Source organism: Opisthorchis viverrini, assembly GCF_000715545.1.
Source record: "Opisthorchis viverrini unplaced genomic scaffold opera_v5_13, whole genome shotgun sequence".
NCBI lineage: Eukaryota > Metazoa > Platyhelminthes > Trematoda > Opisthorchiida > Opisthorchiidae > Opisthorchis > Opisthorchis viverrini.
Window position 1 is genome coordinate 1,483,153 of NW_008751669.1, and position 20,445 is coordinate 1,503,597.

The window sequence follows — 20,445 nt, forward strand, 5'->3', positions numbered from 1 at the left end:
GCATGTCGATCTGTTTGAAAACCTGGCCATCCGAGACTCTACAGAGACGCTTTTAGTGCTCATTCGAATTAACTACCAACAACAGTTCGGTTGAAAAATTAGTTGTAAATACAGTTAATGTTCACTAAACTATGGGAGGATTGCAATCCAGTAGCTATGGTTACCCGCTGAAACCGAAACAATGCGAAATCAATGATCAGTTGTGAGCTAGTCATCCCGAAAATATTTAGAACTAACACACCGGGAGTTTTTGTTTTGTTGCATTTTCCATATAGACGGCAATCTCATAGTTATCGAGCGTTGGAAGTTCCTTTCCGCATTCGACACTCTAGATGTTGCACGCAGCCTATTAGCTGAATGATCCAATCATGAAGCCGACGGAACGGGCTGAAAACTAACTAGGGAAGGTTTGTTGGACTTTGATATCAGCTAATACGACAACCGTAAACGCATCGAAAACTATGTCCACTCTTGAAGAAAAGAGGGATTAAATATGGCATTTGGTGCTGTTGTGAAAGAAACAAACTTCACGAGTATCCGACTGATTTAAATTAGAATCTCAACGAAGCATTTCTTACTGAAATTGAAGAAAAACTAGCTGTTGTAGTCGGGTCCACTTACGGATATCTAAATTTTCCTAAAGAAAGTTTCACCCCATGTTTGGCACCCTGGACTTCCGAAGGTGAAGCTAAACTAATCCGAAAAGGGGACTCTCAATTGCCAACAGTATTACTACACTTCTAAACGTCACCACCAGTCGTTGTAGCAACAAACGGGCCAACAATGTATGGGGCCTCATCGACCCAGAAACGATAGTACGGTAGCCCTGACAGAACAATCACCGGCGCCATACGATTACACAGCCCACTACTAAATCGCGAATTCTTCCGCTCACAGTAAAGTATTTTTCGGTTAACCACCTCTGTTCCTAGGACCGGTGGGTCTTACACTCGTCGAACAAACGGCGCCAGTTGTCTATGTCACGAGCGGTAGCGCCCAAACGTCAGTTGTCATTAGGCATGTGTTTGGCTCAAGTGGTTTACCACCTTTCCGGTCGAGAAATTAGCTTGGGTGTAGGAAGCCGAAATGATTTTACAAAGTTAATCAATTGCTTATATTGTTTCAACGCGATTGAAGAGTTTGAACGATTTGGGACAAATTTCCTGGACCGGTATAAAATCTCAGATTCACGGCATACCTCTCTCTTTGTCTGTTAGAAGAGTAAGGTTCGCACTCCAGGTAAAGTATCGAAAAATGAGGATTCAGAGGGAGTCAATGACAAAATAATGATTTTTATGTGGGTTCGCTACTTTTTTCGATGGTGGGTCCGCATTAAATCGAATTTTGGTGTTTGTGTGAGTTGTATGGACATCTGCCGTTAGATAGCTGACCGTTCCTACACCATTACTGTGTTATGACTGCCGAAGTAACGTTTTCCAAACTCTCGCCAGAGTTACATCAGAAGCCTCAATTAGAGGTCAACCCAGTCAGTTTAATTTCCGACATCGGGTTGTTCAGTCAGCGATAAGTTCAAGAATGGTGGAGATTCGGGTATTTTTTCATTGTTTTTTTTGGAAGTCACGTCCGGTCCATCTTTTCAAATGATTAGCTACCAGTATGCAAGTCCCTCCGAGTATATGAGGATTACAAGCACTGAGTTTCTTCCAGGCATCACTCTTCGAAGATATAGAGAAGTTCATAACTTTGACGTTAATCTTTCTTGGTGATTCATCCTGAAGTTTTATCTTTCGCCTCCTTCAAAAGACATCCACAACCGAGCGCGCACTTCCGGGAAATTGCAAACCCTTTTTAGGTATCCATCAGAAAGAGGACTGAAATTCATAGCAATGTTTTCCAACTCACTCCGGTTTTTTTCAACGGCAGGCACTGTTCAAATCTCCTGTCCATTGTATGCAAATTCAGGCTATTCTTACAAATGCGACCTTATAACTTCTCATACCAAGGAATCCATCCCGAGTGATCATCGCTTGATGTGACATTCTACTTCGACCTATTTCAATTTGTCCGTAATGCAACTGTTGACAGTGCGTAGTTCCTATTCGTTCAATATTTACGTCATCAGTAGGAGCTTGTCTCCTCGGCTTAGCGCGAAATTTCTCGGTTGTACGCGTAAAATGGCAACTGATGGGATTCGTCCCAAAAATGAACTTTTGCGGAGAACTACACAGATTTGTAATTTTTTTGGACTTTCACACTCCCAAACCAGATTTGACGTAAAAATAATTGATCATCATACGGTATCTAGACCTGCAACGAAAGGAACAACTCTTTTCCTAACTGTTTTAGACATTAAGGACGTTGGTCGAATTAGTTGAACGCTATTTCACTGAAAAGACAAGCAAATGTCAACATATGGATCTACTGAAATGATGAATATCTTCAAACCGGGTCACCTTTTAAGCTTCCCAAAGAAGGAGGCAGAAGTTCACAACTGTAATCTAAGGTGTGTACAGGACCAAATATGCCGGAGAGTGTTTTTTGAAATCTTCCGCCCCCTTTGGTAGTAAATTCATGATTATATTACCCTTTTTTACACAACATGGGTCCATCCAGCAGCACTTGGGTGCTTAAATAACCGATCTACTGCGTACGATTTATTTGACAACTTGGTATTAGTGTGAATGGGTGTATTTTTGTCTGTAGCTAGTGAAGTGTTTGAACTATGCACTTCTATGGTCAAGTCTAACCAATCGTTTTCAGTGGAGCACAATTTACTAGACGAAACGATATTGAAGCTATCGTGTTTTTAATGATCACTTCGGCATCACTCCGTCCAACGTACAACCTCCAAATATGAAGTCAACCCAGGAGCCCGGGTTTTACGCTGCAACTGCCCCCAGTTAACAGTGTGAACAAAGGCTGAAACACGAATCGTATGAGCAGCCCGGTGACTAGGTCGTCACTGCTACAAATACAACAGTTCTGTCGCTCATACAATACAAACTCTGAGTTGATCAGCTGTTTAGATGTGTACTTCAGCATGGTGTTTCACTACCACTATGCTCAAAGTATCTCTAAAAATATTTTGTAAAGTAGGCTTCACACCAAGACGTTATCAGTATGTGGAGTGGCAGGAAATAGCTAAGCTTATTAACATACTACGGCCGTGAGATGCGCACTTCTGATGATTCTCAATAAGGTGAAACAGCTGTACAGTGCTTCTCGGCTTTTCAGCATAGATTGGCTTCACTTACAGGACGAAATCTCCACAAAAATCCCAAAACTCCTCACACTACCAACACTCAGTATGGCTACCTGACTATTCCCAACATCTGACTACTCCATCAAGCTGCATCCGCATGCTGCAGTTCTCCAGATGCACACCAGGAAAATCGATCCACCTACTCAAGTAGATTTAGCTTAAAGTCAATGGAAACCACGTTCTCATACTCATTGCACTAGGTGATTTTTCCAATTCTGTCGGGGAGTGAACTTACCTCCACCCTCCCACTTGAATATAGTGAATAGTGTACTCTCCCAAAGCAGAATTTCGAACCCAGTGTGATTTTCAATTTGGTTACATTTTCATGCTGCTTGTTGCAGCCTGTCTTGCTTGACACTTGTTTTGGATATCACGTCTTAGTGAAGCGTATCGATACTGGGATGGCAAAAGTGGGGGAAAACCATTGTACGGTTCCACATCTTACCAATCTTTTGGCCAGCGTCTATCATTAGGCGAATGCGCACAGAACGGGTCGCATGCAATCTTCCTCTTGAACGGAGCGGTACATCTACCTGACGATTTCAGCACGTACTCAAGTAATGAGCACCGCTCGCGTGCCATTTCTTGCCTTAAGACCGTATGTGATCTGCTGTTTTAGCATCGTTTGGCTTTTCGCGTCTACTTTTCCGTCACCATTTCTTCCAGCTTTGTTCTGCATATTTCGCGAATCACCTCAACCAGGGTTGCCGTTTCTTTTTAAAATGTCAAAATCTTGTTCCACTGCATCACCGAAACGCATTTTCCAAGCTGACGAGGCTGAACAAGCAGTAAGCGTTCGTTTATACTGCAGTGATAAAACTGGAATTTAGCAAATTTTCCATCGCTAATTTTATGGTATGCGCCCTTTTCATTGGTTTATGATTATCCGAGTACCAACATCCTGAAAAATATTCTCGGTTCACTCCCTTTTCCACTGAAAAAAGCAGTGAAGCGTGGTTTTGCTGTTCATGTTAACTTTCACAACCCTCTCCGAAACTACGACAGTTTGTGCATAGTCCAAACTGTTGTGTGTGTATACATGGTGATCACAATGGTTCTGATACGAATTTTCCGCTTCAGCAGACATAATTTTTCAAACTTGGGATTGTGCGTTGTTTCACGTCGAAAAATCGCTTGGTTGAGTGGATTGATTCCCGAAAACAAACCCATAAACCAGTGCATACGTCGCACACGATACCTGACTGTCATTTTAATTCCCACGGATAACATTCTGATTGGGATCGTTTTGTGGTCTCTTCCGAAGGTCATACGGATGGTTCGTGGTACAAGCGATTCTTGTGAAATTCAGTCATCACGCTAAACTTCCGAAAACTTGGATGCCGATGATAATTGAAAAGGATATTTAGGGGAGCGGATTTTAATGAAATCGGAGTGGATCGAATGTTGTGGTGCGACAAAAAAGATGAAGACTCACGGTGTTTACCTAGTGACCTGACTCAGCCTCTCCATTTAATTCTTACTGGTGGTGTCATATAGTGATAGTGGAAATGTCTTCAGACGCAATCAAGCCCGTCCTCACTAATAGAAAATTTCAGTTATCCCGTCTGAGCACATTAGCTCACTAAAACTTGGACAGTCATAATGCAAGTCCAGGCATCTGTTCCTACTTATTTGTCTCTCCTTTGTTTTCCGCCTTTCAATTTCTGTTGCTGACCACGCGCATGACGAGATTTCTTTGAAATCCTATCACCCATACAGGATTCATTCATCTGTCTAGAACCACTCCTGTTTGTACTCGAATGAATTCCACAAAGTATCTACCAGGCTACTGATGAAATATGCTAGTATTTTCTAGTCAGGTTTGAAGGCGCCGTCCAGTATTTGATGAAAAGTGAAGGTTAGTACGAACATTGCGAAACTGCTTTGCAACGATTTTTTATTATTGCTTAAGATTAGGAGAAGGTCTAGGAAAGTTCGAGAGGGTGTCGTAGTCTAAGTCTTCTCGAGAGTGCAGAAACGTGGTGGACCTGAAGCGGGACACACCAATGACAAAGTACGACTCAGTCAAGCTTGCAGGTTACCCAAGAGCTGGTTGGAACGGACTGCGTTTCTGGGAGAATCCATTTTGTGATGTTCTGTCAGTACAGTTCGTGATAGAGAACCACGCTGAACTGTTCACAGGCGACGAGGATCCGTTTAGTTCCTGCTAGTGGATCGAACAAGAAATCCCCCCTCTTTTAACCGCTTTAGAACTTGTACTCACGGTTGGTTACGGCTTTATTTACGCGAAATGGTCCATAGAGAGGTCCAAGCGATGCCGGAAGGGAACCAACAATATGTACAACTCCCGGTAGTACATATAAAGAAGGCGAACGGGAAATACCAATTCTGTGTGGGCTTCCGTCGTTTGAGTGTGGTGACCCTAAATCGGGCTTGCGAATCAGTAAAGCCTAGACACAGCTAGCTCGAAGATCGGTTACAGTGCGTGAGATTAAAGTGGATCAAATAGATGTTGGTACACTACTTGGAAAGCTGGCCAAGATGCAGGGCTGTGCAGCCCCCATTTCAAAGCAGTATCTCGGCAGAGCAGTGTACTACATCCGGTTTGTCGAGGCTTTCAACACGATTGCTGCGCCGCCAAAATGGAAAGATTGAATGGACACGTGAAGCGCATGAGGCCCCCACACGTGTTAAAGAGCGGATGTTGGATCAGCAGGTTAGTCTCAAACTGTCCGGGGTTGGGGAGATGTTTATTGTTTCAACGGACGCTGGTAACAGGGGTATCCATGTAGTCCTAAAGCAGGTAAATGGAGTCACGGATCATGTTCTGACTAGCACTGAGGAGAAATACTCAACCAGTGGGAGAGAATGTATGTTTAGTGATCGTCTGGAACCTGGATAAGTAAAGTTCATGTTTGCTAGGACAAAGGTTACACGTCGAAACCTATCATAAGCCCTTGAGTGGATCAGAATCACCAGAGATCCCCATGGAAAGCTCGCGCCCCGGGCACTCCGGTTACAAGAGTACGACGTCCCGTGCCGGGAAAGGGTACCGCCTGGCAGATTAGCCACCAAGACCAGGCTGGAGATGAGGCCCCGAAGATCATGATGAGTGCCACTGGTCTGGTCGTTGAACTGGACCATTGAAGGCTGGTGCGACTACAGAGTTAAGACGGGAGGGATATTGAGAACACGGAGGAAGTCAGAGAACCGAAGACGTTCCGCGAGCACTTTGAAAGGCTGAGCCTGAAAGAATCTCGCATACTATCGATTCGGATGTCGTACTGCTCGTATCTTGAGACGTAAATAAGAATAAAATAATTGAGACGTAAATAAGAAATAAAATAATCTTTCAGCCGTAACACCCTTCCGGTGCCTAGCTGCCATACCACCCGAAGGATGCACGAGGGCTGGTATACTGCCAGGTTGCCTAAGCCTAAAAAGAAGTCGAGAGGCAGAGGCCATGTTCGAACCACTGACCTCTGGTCAGTAAATTTTCCCTCTAATCACTGAGCCATCTCGCCCCTTTGAGACGTAGCTGATCGTTGAATGCCACGAAATGGCACACACAGAGTGCCCCGAGGCATACGACTTACTACGGTAGAGGGCCTACTAGCCAGGGATGAGGATTAAAATAATGAAATATGGAATATGTTATGGTCTGTTAGCGATGTCAGCTGATGAAAAAGGAAACGATTGAAAATATCCCTGTATCAGAGATATGAGAGTTTTGGTTCGTTCACTTCATGGGTCCCTTTCTGGTGACAGCCACTGGAGATAAACCTTCGGTAATAGTGCCAAAAAACCGTCGCACTGGATCGAGGTGGCAGCCGCACTAATTCAGCAGGCTACGACGATCAATGGAGTCGTCATGGATTACATGGTGGCCCACCAGAATATCGAAAATGATCCAAATGATCATGAGCCGTACATTGGGAGTGAAGATTTCAGGTGCTGTTTGCTGCAGCTGGACTTCCAGTGGCTAAGAACGGCACGTTAACACCCACAAACAAACGGCCTAATTGAGCGCAGAAACCGAAAAGTTATGGGATGGCTGGTGGCCATAGGAAGTGAGAAGGTGATCCTGCATGTGGTGTTGTTAGCCCATCGTGCGTTGACCACCCAACCACAGACAAGTCTTCATTCATCTTGACGTACGGCCGACGTCCGCACCTTCCACTTGATCGAGAAATCGGGTTACGACCGTCAGCACTGCTGTCTCTGGAGAAGGTAGGAGAGGAAAGAGGAGCTCAAGGAAACCTGACCACCGTTCAGGGAAAGACAAGACAGGAAATCGACGGTAGGAAGGCACGATTGTTCCCCATATGCGCGAAGGTCAAATAGAAAGACCTTCGGGTTCCTGGAAAGAGAGGGCTGGGTTGTAGTTGGCATCAAGCCCATTTGTCCTTACTGACCGTCAAGAAAAGGTTTATACAATTCGGGACGGTCGAGGAGCGGAGACTCATAATTGGCACGATACCCCCCGAGGATGCGCCATAAAAACCAGCTGCTGAGACTGACTAACTGAAACGAGTCGGACCCCGGTTGCAGACATGCGAACTTTCGAGGTGAGATTGTGTGTAACGGTCCATATTACTGGTGCAACATGAGAATAACGTCTGGCTAGGTGAGTCTCTCGCAGAATCAAATTAGTTTGCTAGGTTTGAAAACCGTCTTGCGGCATTTGTTGAAAGGTGAAACCGCTTTGAAGTGGTTGTTCATTTTCTTAAAGATTCAAATAACGGCTGAGAAAGTCCGACGGAACGCTTGGAAATGTTGACCTCTGTACGAATGAGAGGACCACTTTCTTGTGTGATAGCTTATGACCGCTTATTTGAGGTTCGCTACTACACAACTCTCCAATGAAGGGATTTCATCCCTTTAACAGTACTACACCTTCACACTGGGGAGAATCAGCTTTTTGTCGGATGGATTCTAATCGTTTGAGCGAACCATACTCATTTACAGTATGTGACTACTCATTGTTTGAGGCCGATGTTGATTCTTTTGGTCCAATCTACAGCAATCGTTACAAATGGGGCTAGAGGATTAGGGGGAGATTTCAAGGTAACCATCATACTGATTGCAGTCACTTATTGGAACATTTGGTTGACCTAAATAAACTAGTACGATGTTTATCTGGCATTCAGATTAGAAGAATGAACATACCTGTGTTTTCATCACATATAACTCGTGAAACCAGATTGTCAGCCATATTCCGTAGTTAATTTTGACTGTAACTGGTTAGCCAGTGTTTTATGGACTGTATCAACTCCAGAGTCTAAAATAACACAGTGCATTTNATTCCTAAGACCCCCCCCCCCAAGGAAATGTAATTCTAGCTATAAGTATCACCCGCTTTGAGGTCTGCTGGCTTGTGCATTCGTGCTCTGTCCTGTTCCTCCGATAACAGCCCTTGTTACCAATATGATAACTGTACTTTCTACTGCACAACAATAGACAGTACTCAGAGTAGCGCTCTGCACACAAGAGTACAGCTATTTGTTCCTTTTTTACGCATGTTGTGTGATAAGGGTCTCGCATGATCTAGAAGATTTAGAGTGTTCGGTGACTATCCTTTCATTGGACTGGTAGCTAGCAGTCAGTACTGTGGTTGACTTTTAATCATTTATACTTTGATGTCACATATCTTCAAGCAGGGTCTGCTGAAAGGCTTTGTGTTATTAGATAATTTATAGTCGGATTCCAAAACAACCAGCCATATGAACGATCTGGTCTTTATTTGGGCACAGATCGACAAACTGGGATCGACACGTAGCGCTTTGTTTAGCGCTTTCACGATGCCTCCTAAAGGACTACACACCAGCCTAGTATTTTTCACAGGTGCAGGATTTCAGGTGGGTGTAAGAATTTGGTATGAACCAACTGCTAACTTAATGGGCTTAGAGGGGTCGGATACATGGCCTCTTGCGTGGCAGTTACAGGCTGTTACCTCTGTAGCACGTGCCCCCGATCATTTTGTGCCACTGACGAAGTTAACTTCTGCGTCTGCCCTCTTGTTCCCACCGGGTGTTGACTAATTCAGACAATCATCAGCCCACCGGAGAATATCCGGCTTCCAAGTTTTTCTTGCATACCTTTTCATGGAATGTTGAACAACAATCTAATTTCTCAATAATAATAATTTTTCTGTTGAGGGCCACAGTGCGTACCACCACTACAACTCGTGAGCAGTTTTTCTCATTTCAGAGGGATTGTGATTTGGTGCTAAGACGTTGAATTTAACTCCGTCGTTGAAACAGTAACAGTACGTTAAGCAGAGCGGCAAACGTTTGTTGCCAGCGCGTGTTATTATTTTGTTCAGTATTTGGCACCATTCCAGTTCGCCTTAACATGAGTAGTATTCATAAGTGTTCTTACCTTGTTGCATTGGTTCCATCAAAGGTAACCCAAGGCACTGTGCCTCGTCAGACCAGTGTAAGTACATTCGCATAGCCCTTCATCATAGGGTTTTTACCGGTGGCAACAGTTTTCGTGGGCATATATCGGATGAACCTAGAATCTGCTCTGTCATGTATTGCAGTGTCCAAAATGCACTGTGTTATTTTAGACTCTGGAGTTGATACAGTCCATAAAACACTGGCTAACCAGTTACAGTCAAAATTAACTACGGAATATGGCTGACAATCTGGTTTCACGAGTTATATGTGATGAAAACACAGGTATGTTCATTCTTAGTCACCGAACACTCTAAATCTTCTAGATCATGCGAGACCCTTATCACACAACATGCGTAAAAAAGGAACAAATAGCTGTACTCTTGTGTGCAGAGCGCTACTCTGAGTACTGTCTATTGTTGTGCAGTAGAAAGTACAGTTATCATATTGGTAACAAGGGCTGTTATCGGAGGAACAGGACAGAGCACGAATGCACAAGCCAGCAGACCTCAAAGCGGGTGATACTTATAGCTAGAATTACATTTCCTTGGAGGGGGGGGGGGGTATCTTAGGAATGTATAATCAAGTTACCTTTTCTAAACGACCTTTCATCAGTCAGAAAAAACATTTGAACCGCATCGTAAACAATCAACACTGATTGTTCTAGTGACAGTCTTTCACTGAACGAACCCTATTGGCCCTTACTCGGTCAGCTCTTTGTAATCTCCTCTTCAAGTAATCCAGCCTCAGCCAAATGATCAAAGTCAGGTATAGAAATATCCACTAGTGCGGTAGCTAAGATAGGCAAGGAACTTCACTAGGCGAAGTCAAGTACCAAGCTTATGAAGACAGCTGGAAACAACTACTGCAGGTGCAGCGTGCGGATTGCACACTCATTCTAACGAAACATACGTCGCAGCTCACAGTTTATGCCGACTTGTTTGGAGTGCAATGAAATTAAGACTTAGTTGATTCTCCCCGCTGGGTAGCTGCAAGCTCTCCGAGTTTAACTGTTAAGTTATGCACCAGACCAGAGCATCCTTCACCTCTTATGTGCAATACGTCGCAATACATTCGACCCTTTCATTTCACAGCTGTGCCAGAAATCAAAAGTGCCTTCTGCGTTTTTCATTTGTCACGATGGGTAGGCCCTTGTTATTCCCCATGGGAACATCTGGGACATCTTTTACATATTGAGGATATTCTAGCAGGATCTCAATGTTCTCCCAAAAAACGCTGCTTTTAGGGAGGTCAATAAATTTGCGAGGGATATTGTGCACTTGAATCTTACAGATAGGTCTCACTAATGCAAAGTTACCGAAGGAGCAGCTAGAACATTCTTAAATTAAGCCACGGTTCGGTCTACACTTTGAGGACCTCGGTCCTATAAAGCCCTCCAGTAGGTATGGCGCGCATACGAGGTGAACGCTATGACTGACAGGTATTTTATTCACAGTAAACGTCCACTCTCATTTTTGCATGTAAAAAAATATGTGAAGACGGTTGCCTTACTGCGGAAGCTGAAAAGCAGAACTGCTGACTTAAGGCTGAGTCAGAAATATGCATGATTAGGCCTGGGCTGAAGCCTGAGCTTTGGCCCGAGTCCTTCATCTTTAGACACGCCAAGGAAGCCACACGTTTCAGCAAAAATGAGTGGCTCACACCACAGAACACCAGACCAGACCCAGTTAACTAGCTGTAGTAACCGAAACATGGCATTCAATACGTCGACTTTTATGTAGTGAACCCAATCTATGTTGAGAAGGCGGGATTCATTGTACAGCTGTTTCATCCTTACTGGGGATCATCAGTAATGCCTATCATACAAGACAGAGTTCCCAACCCGTGACATTCCGCTTATGGTTGTACACCCAATCGTCTGACCACGAGCGGTTGATCAGCAGTGTGATTAACTTGCAGAATTAAACAGGATATAGCACCACCCATCTCTAAATCACGTGGCCCACATCATGTGGTCACATTACTGGCTGATGACTCATGAGATAGAAAGTTCACTGGCTGTTATTCTTGCTTCTGAACTGAGTCCGTTATGCATAATGTCCTAATATTTTCGAAGAGCCATTTACTCGATTACCACACGTTTGGCAATGTTGATAAAATTTTCTTGTGGTTTTCACCCATCGAATTCAACCAAATATGCACAATAGGTAGAAATTAAAAACCAGGTCTTTCTAAAAATGGCCTTGTTGACTTTCTGCTTCTGTATGACTTCAGTGCGAACTGGTGAACTTCGGGCACGTTCGTGAGGGTGGTCATCAAAATTAGGATCGAGAAATTTGCCAGATGCATTCATTTGCATACCAATTTATTTTTGACGGCAGACCAACCTGAATTCCAGATGAATCTGTTGCATATTATACTCTAAGAATTTCCAAAAACTTCAAAATTAGCATATCTCCAGTTGCTGACTTTGGAAGACATTTTATCCCACATTTGCATTTTTATCTTACTCCCGCATGACCTCGGGTGACCAGATAAGGTGGTTGCTACCGGCTTAAGCATACAAATTCCAGATTTTTTCGTCTTCTCTTTGAAAACATGTCGCAACAGAGGCAATATTGGGACGAAGACTGGATCTCAGTTCGTAAATTCCCATTTCTGACGAATGCTGCCCGCAGTGAAACTCTGAAGCTCGTAGTGTTTCGTGTAACTAACCTTTTATTCTGATTATTGAACTACGGGTTCATTTTTTTTATTGTGGCCACTGGAAATCTGGGAACACTCTAGAATTCCAACAGAAATTAAGGCTATAAAATTTTCCTCTGTTTTTGTTTAGAAAAACCAGGTTCCCATAAACGTTTCTTTTTGAAAGTCTTGAGCATAATCAGTAGCATAAATCTACATAGGTAATCGGAGGGGCTTGGCTCCGTGGTGTCAATTCTCTAGTCCCGTATCTAAAGTACTCACCAGTATGTAATCCCTAGTTAATCATACTCTGTTTACTTCCGTGTATTCTTTGCTATTTTGGAATGAAGTACTAATGAGCTAAACAGCTGAGACTTGTATTATTGGCAGGTTGTATCCTGATTCACCCGGGGATCCTGTACAGTATCAAATTGCGTAACGCAGATCCATAATTTGCACTTGACAACAGTATCTATAGGATAAATTATAATTTGCAGACTACGGCTTTTCAATTAAGATCAAAGAGCTATCTTAACCAGACAAAACTGCAGACGAGCTAAAATAAACTCCCACAGCTATTAAGAAAGCTCCTACAGATTTAATAAAAGACATCTGTTACGACCTATGCGCACCACAAAAGCTCAAATGACGACATTTTTTTAAGGTTATTAGCTATGCCACCGTTTGTCAATAGGCGTTTATAAAGACAGACTGAATGAAGATAAACGTCGGTGTATTCTAGTGCCTCGATGCTAAACACCAACCGAAAAGGAAGGTTATTGGTTCATGATCACAGTCCAGTGTTTCGTTTGCCCATGCTGCACGCACCAGTTTGTGTGCCCCATACAGTAAATCAGGAAGCATGATCGGTAAGCTTAAAGGGGAATGCACTAGCAAAAATGAGAATACTTTATAACCACTGGTCACACGGTAAGCGTACTAGACTGGCGAATTCATCAGTCTGTGCTCTACTTAGTTCGTTTTATTCTTTTCCGTTCTGCAGATTAGACGCAAGTTCGGTTCTCGTCAAAAATAACTTTTCGACTGGAGCACTGTCCCATAACTAAATGGGATTGTAACTATCACCATGGTAATCTTTTGACGTAACGTAATAGGAAGCCGTGGCAGTTCCTAAGAGCGTTAAAATGTTAAATTCCGGAGCGAATTCCTAATGTTTTTTCCATAGCGATTTGGTAAACTTCTTTTTTTAGTAATAACATTTCGTTCGACAAACGTCTATTATTTCAAATGACACATCAAAGAATAACCCAATATACGTCAATGAGTAGAACCGGACATCGTGAACGTACTACGAAATTTGTTTGATGGGGATGCAGGTTGAAAATGACAGTCGTCCTGACTTCTGAAGTTAGGAACAAAGCGAAATATGGTTACGTCATATGAGTTGTGATTGACGGACTTAAATTTTGTGAGCAAATTTGAAACCTCCACTCTTGTGCAGACTTTGATTTTCAAGTTGCGTTTCAAGTCACTGAGCAATAACGATAATTAAGGTATGGCAGGAGAGGCTGACGGTTTCGAAATACTTCAGACTTGGTTAAGGTTGAGCCTATAATGCCTTTTTTCTGAGCAGGATTTTCTCATTCGTCTCACCATCAGATGCTTATCCTCATCCTCAAACACTCCGCTTTGGTCGACCTAATCGAGATCACAGCACTTGCAGCTTCCGACTTCCGAATAGCTCGTTTTGTTGTTTCTGAACATTCCTGAAACTCATATTTTGCAAAGTCGGGAGCCGTTTAGCAAGGTTATTACGTAGATGAATCCAAACCATGAAAATTAATCACAATTATGTGTATAAAGCACTCTTTTTGATGGATACATTCTGTGATTTGAGAGCCAAACAGACAATTTAACTACATTGGAGGTACGAATTAGAGATTCCCACTTCCACGAGCTAGCTAACCATGTAATGCCTTAAAATTTCAAGTTTGAATTTCATTAACTGGAGCAATTTACGTTAAATGGCAGTGTGCTACGTACAGTTTCACATACAGTATTTTGTGTCGATCAACGCACACCGTTTTAATACCCCTGAATTGCACGCAATTCAGTGTTTACATAATCAAACACTTTCAGCCACGACAAGGAAAACAAACGATATCTAGTCTAGACAACAAGTCCATTGTCCACCCTTATGTCAGGACATATTGTCTGAAAGCACTGGGAGCTATGAACCCGTAATGCTTTGTTAATCATTTTGTTATTCTTCTGGTTGTTGAGCAGTTACACAAAGCTAATACATTCTCCGGCTATTTGTACCTAATGGACATGACATAATACATTGTACGGCTATTTCGTAGATTCCCCCCAGATAGCCATAGTCTTAGTGTCAACAAAAATGCGTTCCTAAGCAACAATCACATCTAGAATATTTTGATCCACAAGTTGAGATGGTGTGCTGAACAGGGCCGATGGTGTCATCCAAGTATAGACCTTAGAGTAGCAATGAGGAGGGACGGAAGTGAACGCCTACCGTCCCCAGGATGTGGGCCCACTTGAGTAACCGAATGATCTCAGGAAACAGTTTCTGAGTGACATTTCATTGGCATTTGACATCAACTATCAATATTCTCTGACATATGTAAGCGCATCTACATTAAAAATCAATATTTTCATGGCAACAAGCAGTAGTTGCCTGTGCATGGGAGAGAATTCGGGCTGATCTATTTGTGATGTCAACAACTATCATTTATTTTTGGAGAGCATGGTCACGAACATAAAAAGTGAATGCAAACGACGAATACGAAAGGGTAACAGAAGAATAAGAGGGAAAAGAGAGAAGCATCTCATTCGAATTTATGCAACCAACAGTTCCAGTCAGATGAGGTGAGTTCAAAGGTATGTGAAAAATTTTGGTATGGAAACGCGCGTCTAAAGACCAACAACCGAAGAAAGGGCAAATAATGTTGAATGCTCTTCAAGGCGCGGTAAGCGCTAGCACAATCAAGACTCGCACATCAGGCATAAAGCGTCCGTCGTAAGGGGTCTGGTGTCAGATTAAATGACGAAAATGTACATTCATCTCCGTGTGCCATGCATTAAATTGTTGTAAGTACGTGGAGAGCCCACAGTGGCAAGCAAACACAAGACACTGACTGTGATATTAAGAAGCCCCAGTCCAAGAACAGCCTTGGCGTATTGAGGAAAGCAGATCCCTCGATAAGAGATGATCATCGGTTGATGGACCAAAAAGTCGAAATCGCAACCAATTACACGTAGAACTGAACTGGAATATTCATCAGCACCATATTTCTGTTTCTTCTCATTCCACACAGTCACTCCGGGCCCATCCGAGCCTATGCTGATGTCTATTACAGTTGCACGGTGATCTCGAACAGCGACTAGGTAAGGTTTGATGAAGGACGTCGAAGTAGGTGCTCTCAACTCCTCGAAGACGGTGTATCCCAATTGACGGAGACGTTTTGCGAGTTTCCTTGCAACCCGATTATGAAGAGCACATCCGGCATCATGCGTGATCCAGCAGGACTGCAAAATATGCATCAAACTCTCCGATTGGCCATCACGACCATGCCAAGCAGTTCTAACTCTTGTCCTGAGCAGGTTGAATCGGAGCTGGATACTGTGGATTAATAGCCGAGGAAACACGCGTTCTAGAAATACAATCGATCGATTCGAGAGAGGCGAAGCGACCAACTATAGTAAACCGTGACCGTCTACCCTGTCGCGCAGACTATCGTGCGACCGTCAACGCTGTTGCGCAGACTATCGTCCCAGGCAGTCACCAGCTCTTCCTTGGTGTTTACGCATTCACCATGGACTTGGGTCGGAAGGCTGAGTTCCCGAACAATTTTGCCCAACGCGGAATCGTCGAAGGCTGAGTTCCCGAACAATTTTGCCCATTGCGGAATCGTCGATCACATTGGGTAGTACTCGGTACCGAGTAGAAAGGAGATTTTCCATACGTGTTCTCCGCTGCATCGGGATTGTTGCACTCAGACTTGGAATACCAAGCCCCGCATGTTGCTTACCGGCGTGGATGTATCTGATCAGAGTATCCTTCGGTTGACGTACCCAGCCACGAATATATTGCCTGATGTAGTTGTCCAATCTTTTGGGCGTGTTTCGGTGAACTTGGCTGAGCACGAGCGAATATGTCAGGCTTAGTACTAGGTAGTTCCCCGTGGTCTCCATTTTTTGATGCGGCTTCAACGGGGCACGCGTCTCCTTATCGAGCAGTTTGAGCAGGTGCTGTCGGTGGTTGAAGACTCCTTCCCTCTTTGAAGTAAAGGGAATTCCCAAATATGTTACGGTGCCGGTCGGACCCAGAGGAGTGATGAGTTCCTGAGCGAAGCGAAATGGTTCGACTGAGACTGCTGTTGACTGATGTTTCCTGTCCCCACAAATAACCATCACTTTCGTCTTTTGGGCGTTTATCTTCATACCAGCTCTTCCCAACTCAACTTCAGCGGCTCCAAGTTTATCCGTAAGGCAAGCCTGACTTTCTGCACACACGATTCAGTCATCAGCGAAGAAAAAGCCATCTACTAGGATATCATGGAACTGGTCTTCCAGTTGCAGCATCGCCATTCCAAGAACCTCATCCATTGCCATGATGTACAACAATGAGGAGAGTGGATTTCCTTGCCTCACACCTCTGTGGCAGTGAACCCGCGAACTGGGGAAAACTGCTACAACGCTTTCATAGGACTGTGCGATGTATCGAACCAGGGCTGACGGTGCTCCAAACGCCTCGGCAGATCTGATGATTGTGTAATGCGTAACCGAACCAAATGTTTTCGAGATATCAACAAACTCCAAGCTGAGGTTGGAAGCAGTCGCTAAAGAGTGACGAAGCAGGGCGTGTAACAGCGACGTGGCTTCCAAACAGCCATCTGAATGCAGAAATATAAACTGAAATGAGAAAAGTTGCGATCTACGACTCCAGCGATCAGCAAGCACCTTATGAAAGCAACGAACAAAGATGGATGGAAATCGGTCTCAGTTGATCCGGTGAAGTCAGGTTTGGGACCTTCAAAACTAGGGTCTTACGGGGACGACAAGGTGTGGGAGATAACCCCCAGATAATAAAATTAGATTGAAGTACCCAGCGGGCACGTTAGCATTGAATTGGCGGAGCATCCTGGGCTTGAGCTTCTTCAAGCCTGGAGATGAAATGCCCATTAAAAGAATTGTATGGCCTGTAATTGGCTCGATCAAGCTCCAGTCGGATGGTACTACTGTGCGACTTGGCCAGCTATCTACGTGTTTCAGAACTGAGAGAACCTGTTTTCAATACTGCTCGGCGTCCACAGGCAGACCGCATTTACCTTTGTACAGATCATTCCATGACCCATCGAGCATAACAGACGCTGCATCGCTCCATCTTTGGTGGTATACGGTCTGGATGGCGGTGCAGGTGGCTCGGTGGATCTGCTTTCGGTTGACCGGGATCCGATGGGTAACCGAGGTCAGCGTCGGTATACAGTCTTTCAGGTGTGTGGAAATGCCCTGGAGACAGGGAGGTCCAGAGCGACAGGACTTGCTCCGGTGTCATGGTGCCAGACTGCAGCCCTTGGGAAAATGCCAGAAAGTCAACACTGGCAAGCGAACTGTCAGCATGGGGTTCCAAGAGTGACACGGTGCAATCCACTGTTTGTCTGGACCAGATGCTGTAGTCATAGGCTTCTGATGAGTAGGCCGTCGTCTGACCGATAGTTTGCTCAGGTTCACCAGATGATTCGTCCTGTAGTGTTCGCCAGTTAAGCATCCATAACCTGTTTTTGATGCTGATAGCCGATCGACCAGGAAAATACTGCTCCAATCTCGCGAACAGTGCCATTTGTGTGCCACAAGAAGGATTTAAATTGTTAACCGGGAGTAAGAGCGATTGTGACTCTTGTTTGGACCAGCGGGTACCGGAATACTTCACTCGGCCAAGCTTATCTGCATTATGCTTGGTGGGGCGTGCGTGCCGGCAAAGTAGACTTAGGCCAATCTTCGTCGGAAAAAGGCGGGAACAATTAGCACAGGCCAATGTGGCAACTTTGTTCGTACCAACTCTATCATAGTCGTGAACTCGATGGTGGGCCACCAAGCCAGCTTTCGATTTGCCGCATTTGCTGCATTCCTCAAAAGTGAACCCAACAAGTCTCACCTGTGTACTGGTTGGACCTGGTGCGGTGGCACCAGATGATTCGTAGTACACATTGTCGAAAGTAACCAGCACATTGAAACCAAACGGGGTGGTTAGCCCTGTCTGGAGTTGCTGAACTCTTAGCTCACCCAGACTAACGTTAAGGCTACCCGGTCGGCACCTAAAGGAGCCGGTTCAGCTCGCCGAACGTAATCACACCAAAGGAACAATACGTGAGGGTAATTTTGTAACCACAGTACCTGGTGTATCAAGTATGATAACGATGTTGACGGTAACTATAATGAGCATTAAGATCACACATGTTTTTTCCGGTTCCACGAGCATTGTCATGTATGAAAACGTTGTCCAAAAAGCAACGCAATATCTCAGCTCAACCATATGTGACCACGAAGAGTCGTCACAATCAGTAGGATGTTCATGATAGATTGTCTATAAAAAGAATTCACAACTGGCAAAATCCACTCAAATCCAAATTACAATGGTGTTAACGGGAGCATTAAATGAAATCCTGGCTCATGATATTCTCCAAATGAATGCGTTGAATAATATGGGCTTATATTCATGATGCTATGATATTCAAGCTAATTCAATTTGTTTTTCTGACACAATTTTCAAATAACAAGATGAATTTCGCCTTAAATGTGGCTTACCCTGAGCACTGATATATTCAGTCACATGATGTTGTAATCAGTGGCATAGTGCAGCTGCTCGCCCTTGCTCTGTTCACTCTCATAAGAATGTTTAGCTTCTTCTAGAACTTCGCCAATCATCGTGTTGTCACAAGAATACCGCCATACTCTTACAACAATCCCGGGACACTTCGTACCAACTTTCAAACCAGTGATGGGCTCATCAATTTTTTTACCTGCAGTTCTTTATCATTCCACTTGTTGCGTTTGATTGTATGCACGATTACAGGTTGTGCGTTACCATATTGCTAAGTTAAGTGTTAGACTTTTGGAAGCCTAAGGAATTGGTTGAAAGAGGGAAATGTGAACTTTTCATACCACCCCATACTAAGTTACTCAGTGTGAATAAAGCTACTCATAGTCGGAGCGAATTTCAAGCGAAGTGTTTAAGAACCCAAAAGCAAAACATGAATTGGACAATCGGCAAATAGATCTTGAACTTCTACATATCTGCTTACAGCCTAAGAATGATTAGTCGAGTATGAAAGACGCCGAGCTCTAGTAGGGGGAAATAGGAAGTGTCTGGTCTTATCGTTCTTTGTGTGCTACTATGACTGGGCAAATCGTCTGAGTTTCGGGTGAACCAAACATTGGATATGGAGGTGGTTTGGGCATTGTTAGGGTGCACTTTCTTTCAGTCCTGCATACCATTTTTTGAAGACCAGAAAATTGTTGGATGACTTCATTTTCTCAAACCTATGGCGCCGGAAGTGTGTAGAACTTCAATCAGGGATCCACAACGGTGCATTTTTACATTATTTACATAACAGTAGCCCAGCGTTGTCTCTTCATACAGCGTGGCGGCCTTAGATTAAACATTAGGTTTTCCAAGCGCCGAGGATAGGGACGGAGGAAGACGACAATTGAAGAGAGCAACTACTTTTGTTTCATATGACGCCAGTTTATGAATCCATTTGCTTCTCGTTGGTTTTGCACGTTATGCACGCAAGAGATTGAATAAATTTCTTTCACAATTCTGTTAATCTTATGACCTTGTTCGAATAAAGCGCTTGTCTGTTTTGCTCGCCACTAGACTGTAATCTAGACCGTAAACCATGGTTTTTACATTAAGTTGGTATTATTAACATGCGGGATTATACCACATTACTGGAGCCGACAGGTGCCTCATTATCCTGGTTATTCCGTACACAAATGAACGGATTTCAGTGGCTGTTTTTTCAGGATACAACCAAATGTAATGTGGTGTTTGTCACTGACGAAGTGTTCACATGAATTTGAAAGTGCTGCAAACGAGCCATTGAGTTACTCAAAGTGTGGAGGAAGAACAACTAACCAATCTTCTAAACAGGCCCTTCAGTCGTGCAGTCGTTAATCAGTGACCACTTTGTTCAAAACGGTTTGCCCCAGCCTTTCTAGAGAGACAATAAA

The 20,445-nt window shown here is 43.8% G+C and overlaps 2 protein-coding genes across 2 annotated transcripts in view; both read right to left on the reverse strand.

Annotated features, from left to right (window-relative positions):
* Nucleotides 1–15,753, reverse strand: part of T265_01231 (hypothetical protein) — a gene marked incomplete at both ends in the record, with an annotated part of 30,244 nt that extends 14,491 nt beyond the window's left edge. Inside the window, 2 exons of the mRNA XM_009165216.1 lie at nt 7,343–7,405; nt 15,309–15,753. Of these exons, the coding sequence (XP_009163480.1) occupies nt 7,343–7,405; nt 15,309–15,753 (508 nt within the window). The remainder of the gene's footprint in view (nt 1–7,342; nt 7,406–15,308) is intronic.
* Nucleotides 15,754–17,551: 1,798 nt separating this feature from the next.
* Nucleotides 17,552–20,445, reverse strand: part of T265_01232 (hypothetical protein) — a gene marked incomplete at both ends in the record, with an annotated part of 21,591 nt that continues 18,697 nt past the window's right edge. The window contains one exon of the mRNA XM_009165217.1: nt 17,552–18,527. Within this exon, the coding sequence (XP_009163481.1) occupies nt 17,552–18,527 (976 nt within the window). The remainder of the gene's footprint in view (nt 18,528–20,445) is intronic.